The 21,088-nt window shown below is 37.9% G+C and overlaps 1 protein-coding gene across 6 annotated transcripts in view; it reads right to left on the reverse strand.

Annotated features, from left to right (window-relative positions):
- Positions 1 to 21,088, reverse strand: part of LOC117218790 (uncharacterized) — a 156,932-nt gene that overhangs the window by 13,022 nt on the left and 122,822 nt on the right. For all 6 annotated transcript variants that reach the window (XM_033467438.2, XM_033467437.2, XM_033467433.2 and 3 more), the window contains 3 exons: positions 16,160 to 16,521; positions 5,996 to 6,205; positions 1,333 to 1,461 (listed from right to left, as the gene is read on the reverse strand). In XM_033467438.2, the coding sequence (XP_033323329.1) occupies positions 1,333 to 1,461; positions 5,996 to 6,205; positions 16,160 to 16,471 (651 nt within the window). In that variant the 5' untranslated portion in view covers positions 16,472 to 16,521. The remainder of the gene's footprint in view (positions 1 to 1,332; positions 1,462 to 5,995; positions 6,206 to 16,159; positions 16,522 to 21,088) is intronic.

Genomic DNA, 21,088 nt, shown 5'->3' on the forward strand with positions numbered 1-21,088 from the left:
TTCCGGTACGGAAGAGGATCAGCCTGGAGGATTAATGATCTCTAAATGGATGAACGTAGAATCCTTCTTTTCTCCAGGATTTTTTGTAGGTCAAGTATCCGGGAGATCTATTAAATTTTGATGCAGAAAGAGGCGAATGCGGTTGGGAGAAGAGCTCGAATGGTTCTTCGACCAGAGTCGTAGGCAGTCCCGTACTATTATTTATAAAGCGCTCGAGTCCTGCGAGACCTTTCGGACGTAGACTTTCAATCTGCGCAACTTCCGTCGAAGTTTCGAGTCCTCTGAATTCGTTAAAAGTACCGTAACTCTTGCCGCGACGCTTTTCCCAGGCTTTCCCCGAGAGTTTGAAATTCGGAAAATATTTCTGCCGTCGCAAAGTCTCCGAGGATTAAACACCCAGAGGGCCGTAAAGCTTTGCACATGTGCAGACATACATCCTATTTTATTTTTCCTTTCCTTTCTGTTTTCTTTCGGTTGCACTTTATTGCATTTGTCTCTGTCCGAAGTTTAGTTTATTTATATATCACAGGCAGCCACCATATTACACGACAATTACATTCCGACATTTGTGTAACATAAAGCAAGCGAGAATTAACAAATATTCTTTCGTTTCACATTTTTTGTAGACGGAAGTATAATGAATTTTAATTATCTCCTTTTACTTATCTCTTTTTACTGCTAAGTACTATCGGACATTGTTTTTGTCACGAAAATATTTATAAATTCGAAATAATTCTAAATTCTTGTTGGTTAATGTAATTTAATGTTAAATAAATTCGATCTTGTGATCTTCATACGGTAATACATACAAGTCAGGTTAACAGCTCGGTATACAGGGTGTCCCATAATTATGTTAACATTTGTAAAGGGACGATTTCTGAGCTCATTCGAAGCAACTTTTTCCTTAGCGAAAATGCAATCCGCGGCTTCGTTTACGAGTTATTAATGAAAAACAGTGACCAATCAGAGAGCGAGTGCGGTCGACGGTCCGCCCTTGCTACGCGTCGCGCCGGCCGTCTGACGCAGCGGCAGTGGTCGCGAAGGCGGAGCGTTAGCCGTACGCGATCTCTCATTGGTCACTGTTTTTCGCTAATAACTCGTAAACGAAGCCGCGGGTTGCATTTTCGCTAAGGAAAAAGTTACTTCAAATGTAACCTTTCGGATGTTAACATAATTATGGGACACGCTGTATTTAGTGTTAGAGCTTCTTCTATCGAAATTTGTTATATTCTGTATACTAGATACATAGAAAATGCAATATTTGCACTTCAACTACGCGTCAATGTAGATTTTATAATATCAGGAGTCACGATTAAAAAAACAATACTGTACCAGGTGAAGTCCAAGGAATCCAGAGAGATTATCGATGGCGTTGACTCGCGTGGACGGCGAGAGGTTGTCGAACCTGGCATCGAGCAGAATCGAGAGGAGCGTTTGGTCCTCTCCCTCGTTGCAGTGTGTCTGAAATCAGAGACATCGCGTACCCGTTTCAGCTGGTTGTTTCCATTCGAGCGAATCGTGTCAGTGTGCGGGAGACCCGCGGAATTAAGGCCGTCACCAGCGGCCAGTGTGCTTGCGGATGACGCAGATGCCACGGGCTCTATCAATTGGTATCAATCAGCGAACGTCTACGAAACTAATTCCTCCGCGAGATTTAAATGCGGCATACCGATGCAATCGCAGCCGCGCGCGGCCACGCTTTGTTAACGCTCTCTGTCCCACGATACGCGTGCACGCGAGGCGAATAAACAACCGCGGCTCTTCTCGCATTCCTCCCTTCTTCCCCGTCTTCGTCTCCATATTTTCCCCCATTTTCCTCCATTCTTCCCCGTTCGCGCGCGTCTCTCTTTTCGCCTGCTCTCGTACGCCTTCTCCTCTTTTTCATACCGTCGAAACAGGAAAGTGTCCACGACTTTAACGCGTCCGCTGCCAGTATCTCAATTTTCTGCTTATCTTCGTTCTTAAAATATCAGGGTCTTTTCGAATTTTTTAATTACGAACTTGCAGATTTTTACGAAAGCGGATTCGAGAAACGGATCGCTATTTGGGAAACGGTTCTGGAAGAAAAGGGAAATTATTTTTTTATTTAACCCTTTGCACTCGAATGGCGACTTTGAGGCGCCACTAAAAATTGCTACATTATTTTTCAAAATAATTGTAATAGTATCAGACTCATTAATATCTAAAAGACTCTTAAAATTGCAAGTTTTGTACTTGCCAATAGGGTTTCATATGCATAAATCGCAATAGATCATATAAGATAGAAACACTATAGATCAGAAAATATGTTTAAAATATAATTAAAATAGCTTCGAGTGCAAAGGGTTAATATTTAATAATTTGTCGGTAATAATAAAGCTTTCTGTTGAGACCAACAATTGCGAACTTCTTTCCGGTTTCTCTAGTATTTTAATAAACGTACACTGAAAATAATTGACGAAATCACTGATGAATTTTACTCAATCTTATGCACTTAAACACTTTAAGGATTTCGACAGTAATTGAATTTAAATATTTTACGAACAATAACAGAAAGTTATAAGTTCAACTATGTATCATTTTCGAATTCATATTATAACATATTGCTAGACTGCGGAAATGCAAAATAAAAACTGTCATCATCTCTCATATCGAGCAGAAATTAGATAAAAATGTGTTTCTTCTTTTAATGATGTTAGTACAGTGAAAGTAATGCTGCAGTATTTTGAAATTATTCTTTTGTCAAGCTTCTGTGTATCGTTTACCCAGTTTTGTTATAAATACATAAAATCCGCGGTTTACTTATGCATGGTGCTTAATTAATCAAAAACTGGTTTAAAATTATTATAACTCTTTTTTGTTTGTTACTCATTCTAGTTCGTGTATTTTACATAACAAGGCATATAGTGCAGAGATTGTAAAAGTTTAATTACTGAAAACATGATCCCGCAGATGGCTCCTATTTTTACCATGATCTTTCCACGGATTGAAATTATTCTTTTGTCAAGCTTCTGTGTTTCGTTTATCCATTTTTGCTACAAATGCATAAAATCCGTAGTCTACGTATTATATCTTGATATCCAATTGTCGGCAACGATATGTCAAATAAATAAGAAAACCTTAGGAACCACCCTCACGTATCAGAACAATAGTTTTTTGTCACTTTGGTATAATAATTTCCAAAGCTTAGACAAATGTTCCTTCCTCGCCGTGCATCGAGAACTGTTTTTCACCATTTCAATATGAATACTGTTCAATCAAAACGGACTGTACACTATTTCAGCGAACTACGTTTTACCAAAGTTTGTGCATTTAGTTGGTAGAACTCGATTAGAATTTCATCGAACGCCAGCAATCCATTGCAATCAGCTGTCAATTCAGTCAGTTCCATCGGCTGACGCTAGAACGCGATTCAATTATTGAGTCGACTGTCGGAAACATTCGTAAAGGATTGTTCCGATAAAGAGATTATTTCTCCCGTCGAGCGAAACGAGCGAACCATCGGGACCAATTAATTAATTGGTCATCCGAAAATCGCCTCGGACCCAATTAAAACGATTAACGGCCGCGTGAAAGTCAAACGAGACGAGTTTGTTTCCCGGCGGCGATGCGAACGGGGCCGATTAACAGGCTAATTGATTTATCGCTTCGTTAACGGCCGCGGCTGCTAACCGAATTTAGAGACAGACCCAACGGCAGAGGCCTCTTTAACCAGCGCTGAATCAGTCTATTAAGAAAGAATTGAATTCTTTAGCGGTTACTTCATGAATTTTCAGATGCGCGAACGTTTTCGATCGAGTTTTAACGAGACACCGAACGTCACCGACGATTGGAAACGGTACAGGGCGGTTCAAAAGAAACAGAAGCTTTTGCAAACCGAGATGTTACGAAGACATTTCCCCGAAATTATTTATTCTAAGGAATTAAATATCAATCGTTTACCCTGGGAGATTATGAAAAATTCATCTTTTTAGTGGGAGACTTTACGTGCACTTTAATTACGAAACTTTAACGGATCTTTATGCAAAATAAAAATTGTTTTCATTTATTGTTCGATGCAGGAGTTAAATAAGCATATGTTTCTTTTCTTAATAATCGTAATAAGTCGATGGTAATACGATAACATTCTCAAATTGTTTAACTGTTTTCACTGTTTCCAATTTGATTCACACTCATTTTTGTTACAAATTCATAAAATCCGCAGTTTATTAATTACATAGGATGTTTGTTTCATGATTTTAAGCTCTCTACATTTCTCAAACTACAGATTTTAGCATTGTTGCAAACTTGTGATAATTTTCTTTATATTTCTTTTTTCGTTTAATTAACAAGTGTATCAAAAAAAATAGACAATTTTCCATTACACTTGGAAGAAAAAATACTCGACAGTCTGTTGGTTGCGAGGCTGCGAAACGAAGTTTGCTAGAACTATTTATCTGTTACACTGGCCTCGAAACAATAATGCAATAATGAATTTTTACACAAATGTTGAAGAGCGCTTCGTAACTGGCATATGTATGTAATACGATCTTTATATCACTATATTCTTTTAAAGCCTATAACTTCGATATTAACAACTGTTTACTTGCTTTTATCAGTGCATAAACTGATCCAGTTAGCTTTCAAACAAGGTTCACCATTTCAGGCAACAGCTCAATAGATTCTTCTAAACCAATAATCTCTCAACAAGACTTGTACATATCGTTATTAATACTAGATTTACGGCACACAAAAAATAACTATTCTATATTAGTTTAGAAAAGTAATGATAAGATATTTATTCTGATTTTTAACAAGTGTTATTGTAATATTTGCCGTAAGTAATACATAAAGTGAATAAATAACTCATAAATGTATCTTTCCCGTCATTTTGACGGGTTCCGGGTAAATCTAGTGTTAAGAATAGAACTACCGAACCAGTCGAAACGATTAGTCCCTGATTTTTTCTTTTACAAATGATAATAATAATATTGCAAATAATATAAAATATAAAAATAAGATTAATTATTATTTATTATATAATTATATAATTATTATTATTTATTATATAATTATATAATTATTATTATTTATTATATAATTATATAATTATTATTATTTATTATATAATTATATAATTATTATTATTTATTATATAATTATATAATTATTATTAATATTATATATATATATAATATATAATATATTGTATAATTATTGTTAATAAAATATAAAATATAAAAATATAAAAATAATATCGCAAAAATGTTTCTACGAGAGAAATCTGTCGATGATCTTTCTACTAAAACAATTATAACAGAAATTATAGAAAATTTAAGTAAATCAAAGATTTTCATTATCACGAAACAATATACAGTAAATTCTCCCTAATTGACGCTCAGAACCTGTACACGAAAATGGACAATATTGAAAGAAAAGACACGATTATTCGAGCCTTTTTATGGTTACCGATTGTCGGCGACTATAAAAACGAGCCGCGAAGCTCGAATAATCGTACCTCCTCTTCCTAAATTGTCCATTTTTGTTTCCAAGCTGAGCGTCAACTAGGGAAAATTTACATTAGTCGGGTCTAACGGTCGGTAATCCAAGATTTCATCAACAGAACCAGACAAGCACGCCGCAACGATTCGAGTAAAATCGTTCCTTTTGAATCACCCTATACAATCGTATCTTGCTCACGGACACCGTGAAACGTTTGCGCAATCTGTTTCACGAAGCAGCATTCGCCGAGCTCCGCGCGATCCACCGTGATCAAGACATCCAGCGGCGAGTTCCACGAAACTCTCGAGAAACGTAAAAATTGCAAAGAAATTTAATACGAGCCACGACGGGCGAAATAATGATCGAGTTCAACAACAGGTTACCAATTCCCTCCGATTAATCCTCGGAGAGGCTAGGCGGCGGTGGATACCTGTTGTTCGCTCGGAAACATTTGAACCGTTGCCAACGGAACGTTTTCACCGCTAACGACGAGCCGTCTCGCCCCCGAGCCGGACCTCGGAGATAAGGACCTCACCTTTCCGTCCCTGTGCTTCAGCTCCTCGTGCTTCTCGGGGACGACCTGCACGATGAACAGGTCCTTCGCGGTGTCGCCATGCTTCCCGATGGCCTTCACGCTCAGATGATGACTGCCCAGGTCCTTTTTCGACGGCACGCCCACCAGCGTCGACGCCGCGTCGTCCCAGAACATCCATTTCGGCAACTGACTACCGTTCGCGTCGAATACCTGTTTCAAAAGATAGATCTCAGTTCGTGCTGCGAACACAGGATTTTCTTGTTCGGTGTTTGAAATTTGTGTAAATCTCGCTCCTGAAAACGAGAAACGTTCTATCCCGACCTCTTTGCTTATATCAGGTTCGTGCATATGAAATGTCGGATTTTATTTACATGTGAACGTTTGTTTCCCTTGTTTTCGTTATGCTTTTGTTTCTGGCATAACATCGTTTATATTCGTACTGTCCTTTGCCAGAGTCACATTTCAACAAAGAAGATTTTCTCGAAAGTGTTCCATTTTGTTATTTGTTTGGAATTTCGTAAGGATACGAATTCAACCGATATTCGTGTGTAATTTTCTTATACGAGTATAAACTTGGTAATAATGCTGCAATGTTTGAGGAGGATACTGTTAACGATCGAAAAGTGTAGCGTTGGTTTGAAAATGTTCAGTCTGGTGATTTTTCCGTACAAAATGAACCGCGTGGAAGACCCAAAACGTCTGTGAAAAACGATGCTCTGAAAGCATTGGTGGAAATGAATGTGACCGGAGTAATTCACTACTCATTCCTTCGAATCGGGGAGACAATTACAGCCAAGAAGTACTGCGAGTACATTGATGAAATGCATGAAAAATTGAAAATTAGATACCCATCACTTGTTAATCGGCATGGCCCTATACTTCTCCAGAACAACGCTCGGCCGTATATGTCGTACAAAACAATTGCGAAATTAAACGAATTAAAATACGAAATTTTGCAGCACCCAACTTATTCGTCGGATCTTCCGCCAACCGACTTTCACTTTTTTAAACATTTGGAACAGTTTTTACGGGCTAAACAGTATGAAAATGAGGACAGTCTGAAAAATTCCATATTAGAGTTTATTGATTCTAAAGATCAGAATTTTTTTAAAACAGGCATCTATGCATTCAAATCTCGTTGGGAAAAGTGTATTGAAGCAAATGGTGAAATAAACAGCTTTTGAAAAAACATATGCAGTTTTATATATTCGCTTAAAAATCCGACATTTCATACGCATCAACCTAATGTTATTATTAGTATGAGCTCCTATCGAGAATACGCATAAAAGCGTGGAACAAAATGGTCGGACCATTCGCGGAAAAGATCAACTGAAATATTATCGGTTTAATATATTTTTCAATGGTTCTGAAACGTTTCAATTCGTAACATTTTCGAGTAAATGACTTGAATGTTTTTTTAAGTGTTGAAGAGACTGGCTTATTGTACAATGATTGAAATACTTTTATTTAATTTTGCTAGTAAAAATTGAAGAAAGTTGTGTGAGATGTCTAAAGATTTTGAGATCTTTGAACATTTGTTACATACATGCATATGTTACATACATATAAGTTACAGAGGTATACAAAATGAATTTTCGAAATTTTTGTTATCAGGTGAAAAAGTTGGACGATCTCGCGCTATATAGTCTTTTTGTAATTCGAAATAATAGCAAAATTAAAAAAGTATTTTAATCACTGTATAGTGAACTGGTCCCTCTAACATTTAGTCCAGTTTAAAAAAAAAAGGTAATAGTGTTTCAAAGGGTGTCCCAATACTTTTTTTACCCACAAGTCTTTCGTCGTTTGTCTTTAGAGTTTCGTCACCCAAAAAATTGATGTTTCGCATAAAGATTCGCGGTCTAGCGATGAACGTTGCTGTAAGAATCATTCGATTGCCGAAACCTGCATCGGAAAGGGGAACCGAACAACAAGTAGTTCGATGCACCCCAATTTGTCGGACTGCAAGGTGGAGAAGGGGGGGGGCGGTAAGGGGCGCGTCAATTCCTGGGTTCCGTCTCAGGCGAATTCTGGCCTGCCGCCAAATTTCATAGGTTGATCCTTGCCGCGCGGGACGTACGTATTCCCCTGTCTTTCATTTGCCTCCTTTTGTCGGCGGTGCCAACATTGTCGGGAATCTATATTCGTGATTCAATTTGCCTTGGCCGCCTCCGCGGTATAACAGGAAATCCGCTTCGCTTTTACACGTCCCGCTCCGCGTTTTATCAGGGAACTTGCTGCCGTGCTTCGGGGAGCAATTGGAGAACCTAGCTCCCCTATATTTCAGGCAGGCTTTTGCATACGGCGAAAGGGATCTCTCACGAATGGCGGAACTGTTCGCAGCTCGCTATTGACTTTATTTATCCCATTTATTCTCTGTTTAAGATTTCTCCTGCATGTAACAACAAGCTTTCGACAGTTCTTAGTCCGCGAACCTTTTCCGAGGTTGTACGACATATTTTTTCAGCGATATTAAAATTAATGTTACTTGCATTTACGTAGATTTTATATGGAGCAACAATTTTTAAATCTTGGAAGTACCATAATTGCCAGTTTTGTCGTGTCAGTTGAGACGAGACGAGTGTATAAACTAATAGTTTATGGTGTTAATTATCTTATGTTTTATTGGTAATCTGCGCGGATGTTTACGCAAATGCATATTTTTGAGAAAATAGGTAAACCAATGGGAGACGAAAAATATGTTTTTTATTTTCTACATTTTGCATGTTGCATGTTTTGCATATTTATGCTTAAAAACATATGCATTTTGCATGTTCATGTTTAAAAACACATGCATTTTGCATATTTATGCTTAAAAGCATATGCAATTTGTATATTTATCGTGCAGAAACATTCGCAATTTATTAGTATTTTATGTTCTCCTATCCTAATCGCAATCGATTGCAGTCAATTCGTTGATCATTGAAGTTCACACAGACCAGAATAATTTGAGTTATTTTAAAGTATTTTAGAAATATTTTAAACGCAATTCCATTCATTGCTCACTTTTTCTCACATTTGCATTATAAATTCTTTAGAATTTGTAATCTCCGCAGAAAGGAAAGCACATCGTACCGAAGCAATGCTTTCCGAAAGAAATATTTTATCGTCGATCATACACGACTCTCAAACTTCAACGGCAAGGCAGAATTTCAAATAGTTCTTCTGCAACTTTTACATGCACATTGCGCAGAACTGCAAGTGTCTAAACGTAGTACAAAGTAAATATATAGCAACAGCGTGAGCTGCACAGATTCCCTTTCCAGATAAGATAGTTGCGGGAGTTTTCGAGATAAGAAGAATAATTCTTGGACTTGCTATTACTTATTTACGTTTCGTAACAGAAATGAACCGTGCTAAGCATCGAAACTTTTAAGAAAGTAGCAAATTTTCTCTCGGTTTAACGTTAGCTGCACCACGTTCTGTAAATACAAACTATTATTACCGACAATCTAACATCATTCTTATTACTTAATAAAAAAAACATTAAAACAGGCAATTTGCGAAAATGAGTGGTATATCAATTCTACTTATAGATGAAACTGGGGCTGGTTGAATAATTCTTATAGAATAGATGGTGTTTGTACACGCGACAAATAAATTGTACATACATATATGAATGATTATCGTCATAATAGAAACTCGCGTGTTGCAGGAATCAAAAATTTAAAACATCGGCCTTGTGCAAATAAGTGCTTCGGTTTCGATTATTTTTGCATTTTTGATATTTTATATTGTGCTTTATATTGTTTTCTTATTTTATATTATATTATTATTATATTATTATATTATATTATTATATTATATTATTATATTATATTTTACATTATATGTTAATATATTATTTTTGAGGAAATTAGGATACACAGATTATAGCTTTGTTATTGTTTTATTTGATATGTAGACGTTTTGTACGTGCAGTCTTTAACGTGCCAAAAATTACTGACACGATTAATTGATCGACCATGTAAAAGTGTAAATCAACTCAAAAATGAAGCTTTCGAAATTAACGAAAAGGCAAAATTATTGAGGCATGAGCAAATGAGACGATTTCCAAAGAAGTGTACGTTTCTGCGTCATGGTGCATGAAAAATGACGCAACAATGACATTTAAAATTGACTTTTATTTGCGACAGTTATCTAGACTCGAGACTGGCAATTCTCAGATGGTGATTTCATCGTTGAAGTTAAGACGTACATGATTCTAAAAATTCGTTCCTTTTCGTCTAATTGTCATGCAGCCTATAAAGTTACATCAAAATCAGATACGACACGAGAAGACTGTGAATCCAGTTCTAAGAACTAGCTGAAATAGCGTGCGCCCATGAACCAATAAGCAAGGAATGTACACGCCCAGCATGCATCTACCATGTGAAAATACGTAATTTGAACTTTCGATGAAAAGGATACAGCCACGGAGTCGACATTGCTGCTACTCAACTCACGGATTCTAAAGGGTGTTCCATAATTATGTTAACATCTGAAAGAAGGTGATTCCTGAGGTAATTTGAAGCAACTTTTTCCTTAACAAAAATGCAATCGGCGGCTTTGTTCACGAGTTATTAACGAAAAACACTGACCAATCGGAAAGCGAGTGCAGCCGACGCACCGCCCTTGCTGCCAATGCCGTGTCGCGCCGGCCGTCTGACGCAGCGGCAGTGGTCGCGAAGGCGGAGCGTCAGCTGTACGCGATCTCTCATTGGCCAGTGTTTTCCGTTAATAACTCGAAAACAAAGCCGCGGATTGCATTTTCACTAAGGAAAAAGTTGCTTCAAATAACCTCAGGAATCGCCCCTTTCTGACTGTTAGCATAATTACGCAACACCCTGTAGAACTTCTAGTGGCCAGTTTGAATTACCATTTTCTATTCGGTTCAATAAGAGAACCGTCGTCGATCTGGAGCAAAATAATCTAGGCTGCCTCGAATTCGTCGAAGGCATGCGTGTTTCAATAATCAACGCTGTCGTCTGCGAACACATGGCATCGATCAAGTTTCGGCAAACGTTCATCAGTATAAAACACGGTCCGCGGAACCTCGTCGGCGGTTATTAATTCGCGAGCCGCGTTTTTTGCAGCCTCGACGGTAACCAAAACCGGCGAGAGTCTGCATGCGAGTACATCAGACAGAGTTGTCTGATCGTCTGAACCATAAATATCTAAGAAGACCTGCTGACAGCGACAACGTCTAGGACGAAAATTTGTGCGCGTCGCGGAGAGGTTTAAAAACAAAGGAACAAAGACCGGGCAACGATGGCCGGGGCGTAGGCGGGAAAATAAATCCGCAAGAGTGTACAGGATCGGTACACGGTTGTTGGCCAGCGTCCAGCAGCCGAGTGGAAGGGAAACAAGTACAAGGAGATAGAAGGAGATGGAGTAAGATGGAAGAAGATGGAGGAAGATGGAATGAGATGGAGTGAGATACACACCGCGACAAAACTGTAAGACAGCCTCCGGTAAAACGGCAAACTAAACGCTACCAAAAGAGATTTTTGTTTTCAATTGTTGCTGTTAGGCGTGCAGTATTTAAAGTGACGTCGAGTGTGCTATATTTCTTGATTATACAAATATGTCGCAACTACATGCAACGGAGATCAACATAGTTAACAATTTAAAGAAGGAAAACTATTCGGTGCGAAAAAATGCCCACATATTAACCCTTTCGCTCCGAACGACGGATATATCCGTCATCCATATGAAAACTCGCGGAGCCGAACGCCGGATATATCCGACATCCACATGATCGCCCTCTGGGGACGAACGCCGGATATATCCGACATGCTGGTAAAATCGCCTCTTGTTACTATTGCGTGAATCTTTTGACGAAACAAACAAACGACAGTCCGAAATAAACGACACACCATTCAAGTTATATTTGTTCTACCTGCATTTCCCATTATTATTGTGTTACATGTCATAAAGGGATAGAAAATCGAAAGTACTAACTTTAGGACTAATTATTATGTATTATGTTTTGTATTATGAATATTATGTTTTATTTTATTACTGTATATTATATATTATTTCTTCACTTTTTCCATTGTTAATGAAACTTTTTTTACCTATTAAATAACTTTATACCTTATGCAGAAATTATAACTATATTGTTTTAAAGAAAAATCCCTTTTCTTCCCAAATACACTATCCACGCGCAATGTGCACAATTTCGGCGGGTGGTTCCGTTCAGGAGGGGCGCTACGGCGGACTGAACCGCCGTAGCAAAAGGGTTAAGGAGAAGTCGTTCTGTAGTTCACAACTATTTAAATAATAAAAGAAAAGTATGTTGAAAAGAACCTCGGTAGTCGAGGTTGAAGAACTGAGCGAGAAGGGTGACAAATTTTAAGCCATGCCTTGAATTCTACAGAGAGAGAATAAGAAAGGGTTGTAAGCATTTGAAAAGGCTTAAAATGAGTAAGCGACCGCCGCTAAGTGATAAACATAAACAAGCCAGATTGAAATATGCAGAGCATCGGATACAAGATGGAAAAAAGTTAGTGGAAAAAAGATCATCTTTCCTGACAAAAAGCGTTTTAACTTAAATGGACCTGATGGCCTAAATTATTATTTTCCTGATCTGAGGAAAGAAGAAATCATGTAGCAAAGGCGGCAAATGGGTGGCGGTGGTATTATGATGTGTGCAGTAATAGGATACTATGGAAAGACGGATATTAAATTTGTCTCTACAAAAATGAATAGTTTTTTTGGTCTTTATAGCGGGAGAAAATCTTCAACCAGATCCCCGGAAACGGCCAGACTCTCGAGGTATGTGGGGATTTTACCCACTAAAAACCCCGCTTACGACGGCATTGTTTCACCCCGGAACTGTTTAACACATTACTTCAGGGTGGTGCAACAACAATGAACGTGTTAGTTGTTTCGTAACTATTAAAATCAACAGGATAGAACGCTTTATTATACAAAGGTTCAACGCAAAATACAATAAAATGAAATTATAACGATAATTCAGTAATGCGTGAATACAGTAAATTCTCCCCAATTGTTCTTTAGCTTGTAGACAAAAATGGACAATACAAAAACAACACAACTATAAAAACGAGACGCAAGGCTAGAATAATAGTATCTCCTCTTCCCAAATTGGCCATGTTTTTTTACAAACTGAGGACAATTGGGAAAATTTTACTGTACTCCTCTGTTTTCAGTGAGTACAAATATTCGATTTTATATATACAGGGTTCCCCGGAAAAAATCATCCGATTTCAAAAATTTATATTTTAAAAAATTACACACAGAAAATTATAATTCAAACACGAATATAACGGGAAAATGTGTGAGTTTTTGTTTACAAGTGTTCAATATGACTCCCTTTCGTTACACGTATGATATCGTTGCGATATGAAAGTTCTTGCCAAACGCGGTGTAATGTATCGCTGGTAATTGTTCGTACAGCATCACAAATGCGTTTTTTCAGTTCATTTACACTTGTAGGTAAAGGTGGTACAAAGACAAGATCCTTCACAAATCCCCAAAGGAAGAAGTCGCATGGGGTTAGGTCGGGTGATCTCGGAGGCCAACTGTGTAGAACCATATTATCGGATGAACTGCGACCAATCTAACGGTTTGGTAGTTCCGTGTTAAGAAAATTCTGAACCTCCAAGTGCCAATGGGGCAAAAAGTAAAACTCGCACATTTTCCCGTTATATTCGTGTTTGAATTATAATTTTCTGTGTGTAATTTTTTAAAATATAAATTTTTGAAATCGGATGATTCTTTCCGGGGAACCCTGTATATATACGTAGTTCCAATCAGGCTTTGTCATATCGTTTCTTGTATAGTCCTCGCGCATCGAAAAGGCACCTTCGTGTTTACATTCGGCCTGCCCTGCGGCAGTGGGGCAGCTAGTAAGAGAGGGATTGTAAACACGAAGGTGCTTGGTTCTATGTATAGTTACGAAACACTAACAAATCAGTACATATTTTGCTGCTGTTTCTTTTTTGTTTCAGAGTGAACATAATCTGTCTTTCTAAAAAGATATATTTTTTCTCAACGCAATTTCGAAGATGGCATACATCATCCGTTGTTGTATTAACTCGTACATATTAACCCTTTTAGTGCCGAACGACGATATATCGTTGTTCGCAACACTTGCGAAAAGTGCCAATATATGAGCCGTTTATTTTGAAAGTGGCCTAACTCCGTTTTCCAATTTTTTGCCGGTTACCATGGTTAAATGTACAGCTTCATGTTATGTATCAGTGAAGCACTTCAGGTTGCTTATATTCAGAGCAAATACGATAAATTTTTCACACATAAGTTTTCAGAATTAATTAAATAACCGAGCCGTGTCGTTTGAAAGTGGCCCAACTCCATTTATACTTACATCAAGATATTTACTATTGATAATGTCGAAAAGCAGTGATGAAGGTAATTTCAACTAATTAGTATTTACAAGTTAACCTAATTTTTGGGACAATTGCGTTAGTTGAATAACCTGTACGTTTAATTAAGATACAACTTAAAATTTAATATTAAATTTTAGAAATTATTTCACCCATGAGGAAAAACAGAACAAGACCATTAATTAGTTCAGATAGTGAAGAAGAAATAGTAACTGATAATTTAAATAAAAATCGAAAATAAACAGAATTATAGAACAATATTCGTCTTCAGAGGATGAAGATCCGAATAACAATGGAGAAAAAATTGATGCATCATACATCCAAAAAGTGCGAAAGATTAAACGGAATTCAAGAAAAAGATATTGCACTGAAACCGGAAATATTGTTCCTGAAAAAGTTTTCGAAAACAAAGATTGTGGTTGTCGGAATGCTTGCACAAAGAATTACAATGAGGAAGAAAGAAAGAATATTTTTAAGAAGTTTTGGGGTTTGGCAGATTTTAACAAACAAAATGTATTACTTCACGAAGCTGTCGAGCGCAAAATTGTGGAACGAAGACGTCCAACAAACGGAAAAGGTTCACCATGAAATTTTAGTTTTAGATATTTGTTACGTTCTAAAAACGGAAAAATTCCCGTCTGTAAAAAATTCTTTTTGGATACTTTTAAAGTAAGCGAAGGACGCTTAAAACGAGTACTAAACTCTGCAAATGTGGGCAATGATATGCGTGGGAGGATGGTTGGATCATCAATGTAGACGAATAGTAAATTGTTTTGTAATAAATTTATGTTTGTAATTTTCTATGTTCTGTAATTAAAAAATGTTTTAAATCGCATAAATTATGTTTCCGAAGTGTTTTCAAGATATGTAAAACAAATTCAGTATTGTTTTTTTCAATTTGAAACATCTTAAATTATGTTGAATGGACTTGGGCACCTTCAAATTTTATAATGAATCTGGCTGTTAATTTTGAAAGTGGCCCAACTCCATTCTTGATAAGAAAACGCACGTTATTTACTTAATAATTGCCACTATTTTAACAGGAACTTTAAATTTAACATCCTTAGATACGCTTAAGCAGTATGACTCATTAGTATCCTATACGTATATTTTTAAATTCATTGAAACACAAAACTTTAAATATCTCGATTTGAAGATAAATGGAGTTAGGCCACTTTCAAAATAAGCGGCTCATATAGCGCCCAACTATTCAGGATGCATTAGTGTATGTATTAATAAGCATCAATGCTAAATAAATTATTTGTGCGAGAAATAATAAGTAAATATTACACATTTTCAATAACCAGATAACTAAATATAAATATTTATAATAATACTAACATTTTTTTCAGTAATGTTATACTAGCTATACCAATTCACTTGTTTTGTTACAAATGATTGAAAGTGCAATACCTATACTTCATACCAGTATATAATACTATAAATACTGTCTCTAACAAAGAGAATTGATTTTCCTCTTTTTCATAATGTTCTATATTTATGTTATTCGTATGATTTTCAACAAACAATTAAATACAATTGACCTTATTTTATTCTCCCATTATTTTGTAATATGCTTCTTCTTGAACTTTGTAAATATCATTCTTATACTTTGGTTTTTATGAGCTTTCTTCCCAAACCTTAGCAAATTCGACAAATCGGTCCGGTATTTTTCGCATAGGTGCGATATTTTCGTTCTGCGCTAAAAGAGTTAAAACTGATAAGGCTGAGATTTTATAGTTACGAGTCGCAGCGTAGAAGAAGATGAAGGGAGATAGAGAGATAGAGAGGATAGCAATCCGCGGATTCTCACCTCGTAATAATCTACGGGCCCGGTGAACGCCTGCCGCGGGATCCTCAGCTTGAGCACGTGGCCGACGGGCACGACGACATCGGGAACGCCCCAGAGCCTCTCGACCTGGTGCCTCTTGATGTCTCGCGGCCGGTTCTGCTCGTGCCAGCTCGTTCTCGGATCGTCGAAGCGCCGGCTGTTGATCACCGTGGCTGCTGTGCTGGTGCTCTCATCGCCGACGTCATCGAACACCAGGTCGTCCTCCTGCGGGGTCAAGCCGAGCGACAGGGGCACCAGCAGTAGGAAGCACGCGAGCACGTGAGGATTCTTCATCTTTCAGGGGAGATTGCTTCGGGCCCTGCTATCATATCATGCTGACAAGCCTGCAACCAAAAAACACGCTCGTTCATTGGCTTGTTACCAATGTAATCTCGTTTTTTTTCTTTTCGCCGATCAACTTCGCCAGTCTTTTAATCGATCAATGTCATTCGAAACCGTGTTGCCATTATTAGAACGCGGACCTATATGCAAAATAAAAATTTCTACATCAATTGCAAGGACACAGAGATTAAATAAAAATTAATTGTCTGGTAAGTTTGTTAACTTGAAGGTAACGTGTGACAATATCGTTAAATTATTCTTGTGCCTTCGCAATTTTATATTTCATCCGCTCATTTTTGCCATAAATATGTCAAATCCACTGTCTAAGTCATTATTATATTTTGGTAGGTGACATTTCAAGGCTTATTTGTGAACAAATTTTGTTCGATTCTGTGCAGTTGTCTTTTTTAGGTGTCTCATTAAATATGGAAACAAAAACAGTCTTTTTGCGCATATTTCGTTTTTTATTACCGTAATATCGTTCTCTCAACGAAAAATACAAGCCGATAATATTTAGTTGTCTATACATTTTACTGAATTATGTATTGGCCACTTTGTCATCTTTCTGGTAAATGTGAAATCCCATGCTCGTAGAAGTTCAGCTCTTTGTTGATAAAATATTTAATCAAATTGTTTTTCAAGAAACGAATTTTCGAACAGCTTAATATAAGAAACCGAAATACGACTCAATTTCGTAGTAGAAAAGACTTTGAGATTTTTCCTGCACTGGAATAATAATGATTAGACTGCAAATTTTATAAATTTATCACAGAAATGAATCGATCAAATACAAAACGGGGAAACAGTTAAGGAATTTAAAAATATTGTTGCATAATTTTCAACTTATTAACACATTATTTATTGGCGACAATTTCATAATTATTGAGAAGAATTTGTAGAATTTGCAGCTAAGGACTTCGTAATCAATTGTTCGATGGGTATAACAATTTCAGTTGCATACCACTAAATAATCTCCATTCGTTACGGATTATCATACAGAAATAAGAATTTTTAAATTCTTCTTACTATAGCACAATAATTGAAAATTATTGCCTCGCAGCAATTTTTGCGAAAATTGTGATTCTGTTATACGAAGCTGAATTGAAAGAGAAATCATTATACTGCTATGAAATTTTATAGGAATTAACACATAAAAGATTTTGTGTTATTATTTATATATTTGACATGATAACCTTAAAACATAATAATTTAGTGTCGCTAAATTATTATATCGGCGATATCGGAGTGAAGGGTTGATAGACTTTCAGTGGATAAAGCGTTAAAATTATTACGAATTTTAATTAGTTAACAAAAATTACACGCGGCAACGAGTTCAAACGGAAGACAGAATTGAGGCAACAATTTATTGACCCGAGCCCATAATATTCTGTAAACAGTATTGTTAACGAACAATTGCCCAAACAACGCGAAATATTGTTACGTTTCCAATCATCAAACGTCTCCCCATTTCTGGGGTCAACGATCCGATTCCAAGTTTGAGAAGACAGCCCTTAAAGTTTCGAGGCCTCATCTGTAACAACCAAACCCAGGTTCTAATAACCTGAGTTCCAATACCTAGCTGAAATTTGGTAGTCTAACCCAGTTTTGCCTACGCACACTTCGAACTTATTGAACGCTATAGAAATTTCGTTCGTGGACATAGGAACGTTCTAAGGTCCGTTGATATACTGCCCAGCAAAAGTATTTGGACACTTGCACGTTATTGTCAAAATTTGAGTTATATTAGTACGACCATCTATTATAAATCTGATTCAAGATTTCTTTTTAGACCGTCACATAATACTTGTAAACATCAAACAATTCTTAACATTGTACTTAGATGTGTTGAAAGGAAAAAAAACATTAATTAAAATCAGTGTAAAATTGATATTTGGACACTTGCACGTTATTTTTAAGGTATGAGTTACTATTATTAGTATAACCCTCTATTATAAATCTGATTCAAGATGTCATCTTAGACCGTTATATAATGCCTGTAAACATTAATAAATTCTTAATATTGTATGCAGGTGTGTTGGAAGGAAAGAAACATTAGTTAAAATCGGTGTAAAATCGATATTTGGACATTTGCACGTTATTTTCAAAATGTGAGTTATATTAATACAACCTTCTATTATAAATCTGATTCAAGATTTCTTCTTAGACCGTCATATGATACCTATAAACGCCAAACAATTCTTAACATTGCATGTAGATTTGTTGGAAAGAAAAAACATTAATTAAAATCGGTGTAAAATTGATTTTGCAGTGACGCTTAAAGTTCGATCATTATAAAAGTGATCCATGTGTGGTCAAAAAGTGGTCCACTGTTTTTTATTAATGTTTCGACCTCTGCGTTACTCGGACCTGCATACAGTAAATTCTCTCTAATTGACGTTCAGGCTGTACAGAAGATACGATTATTCGAACCTTGCGACTCGTGTATATAGTTACTGATTATCAACAACCATAAAAACGAGTCGCAAGGCTCTGCTCTTTCCAAACTGTCCATTTTTATGCCCAATCCGAGAATTAGGGAGATTAGGGAGAATTTCCTGTATAAATGAAATGAAGATTACAAAACTTCTAATAGCATCTTAGCCAGCGTCGAAATACTTGTGCAGGGCAGTGAATATTCTCTCTGGCAAGTCGGCAACCCTAGCAAGAACCAGCCCTCTCTACGCCAAATTGCACTCGTCCAGAGGACATAGGAAGTAATAGAGGCAGACTAGGGGAATCAACGATGATAGAATAGGGGAAGGTTCATAAGCCGTGGAGCTAACGTCTCGCAGCAGACTATCGCAGACTATCGCAGACTATCGCAGACTATCGCAGACTGTAGCCTAATAAAAGGCGGAATCAATGAACGCGCGCGCGTGTACACGGTGCGCCCCACGTCCGGACTAAACCTTGCGGCTAAAGAATAATCCAGGGTTCAATACCGTTCAGCGAGCAGCCTCGGTCGGCTAAAAATAATAATGATAACGCTCGTCTGGTATGATACATAGGATCACGTAGACGGTGGTGTCGGTGCTCGCCGATGCGCGCCGCGTTCGACTACTCGTTAAACACTGTCACGTGTCGTCGGATCAGATATGAACGCGGCGGTGTCCAACGGGAGGAAATACGATGTCGAAGATAATCAAGTTGTAGGATCACGGACGCGAGGAATCATCGCCGCGGGATCTCGTGTCCTGTCGCTTCTAATGAGCCGAACAAACCAGAGAGGCCCGTCGGCGTGGCGATTCTAATATTGACTCGGATTTGTTGTCGAACGATGGATCACGCGTTCCGACAGGTACATAAACGGGCTCCGACTGATCGATTATCACTTGTCGCGCCATTCAGCGAGCGTTAACCGGTTGAAATTAACCGAGCCAGCCAGCTCGCAGACGGCTACCAGTCTGGATCGCAAGTCGGCTCCGTTCCTCATCGAAGTTTTCGAGCGATCGCTCTCCGCCGTGGAACAATGGGAGCCGTTTTCGCGAGCAGAAAAGGGAACGGGAACGGGAACGGGAACGCGACGGGCATCCAGCAGCCGGCCAATGATAGCCAATAAAACGCTTTCATTGCGTTTTTATTTCCTCTTATTGCCCGGAGCTCGTCGAGGACCTACGGCCATTAATTGCCGGAGCTGGACAATCGGGAGCTCGCTGGTAAGTCGAGGCAGTCGACGCTTTCATGGGGGGAAATAAACTGGCGCGGATCACCATCGTCGCTTTCATTAAAGGAAATTCTGCAGCCGCGCGAGAACGCTCGATAGCGTGGCCCACTAAAACCGCCGCGCCGGGATCCCGACAGGCGGTGCCTACCGCTCCAAGGATCGGGGGTCGATCGAAATTTACTTTCCCCCATTTGCTTCCTGCGCTGACCGATTTCTTTTTCACCGGCTGTCGCACACTGGCCCGGATCCGCGGAACCACCGATCTGAAAGGTCTGTAAGAGATCTATGAAAGACCTGTCGATCTCAATGGAGATTCATGATAGTGCAACCGTGAACTCTTAGATATTTGATCTAGAGGTGCTAGTTACCGTGGGGCGATCAGTTGCTGCACCTTTGGTACGTTTATGGACATAATTAATTTTGTATTTATCGTATAAGACGATGAAGATTCATGACACCGTAACCGTGGACTCTCAGATATTTGATCCAGAGGTGCTAGTTACCGTGCGGCGATCAGTTGCTGCACCTTTGGTTCGTTTACAGATATAATTAATTTTGTATTCATCGTATAAGACGAAGATTCATGACAATGTAACCATGGATTCTTAGATATTTGATATCTAGAGGAGCTAATTACTGTGGGGCGATCAGTTGCATCGGTTCGTTTATGGGCATAATTAATTTTGTATTTATCGTATAAAACGTACTAAGTACTTTTTTTTATTGAAAAATAAACAATATAGAAGGATATAAAAATTTAATATGTCTTATTCGATGAATATAAAGTTGATTGTGCTCGTAAATAAACCGAAGGCACAGCAATTGGTCACTCGACGATAACCGACTCCATCACCTTAAGCTACGGTAAGTTTGTTATCGATTGTTAAAACTCGTTTTCGAGACCC

The sequence above is a fragment of the Megalopta genalis genome, chromosome 8 (genome assembly GCF_051020955.1).
Source record: "Megalopta genalis isolate 19385.01 chromosome 8, iyMegGena1_principal, whole genome shotgun sequence".
In the NCBI taxonomy this organism is placed as follows: Eukaryota; Metazoa; Arthropoda; class Insecta; order Hymenoptera; family Halictidae; genus Megalopta; species Megalopta genalis.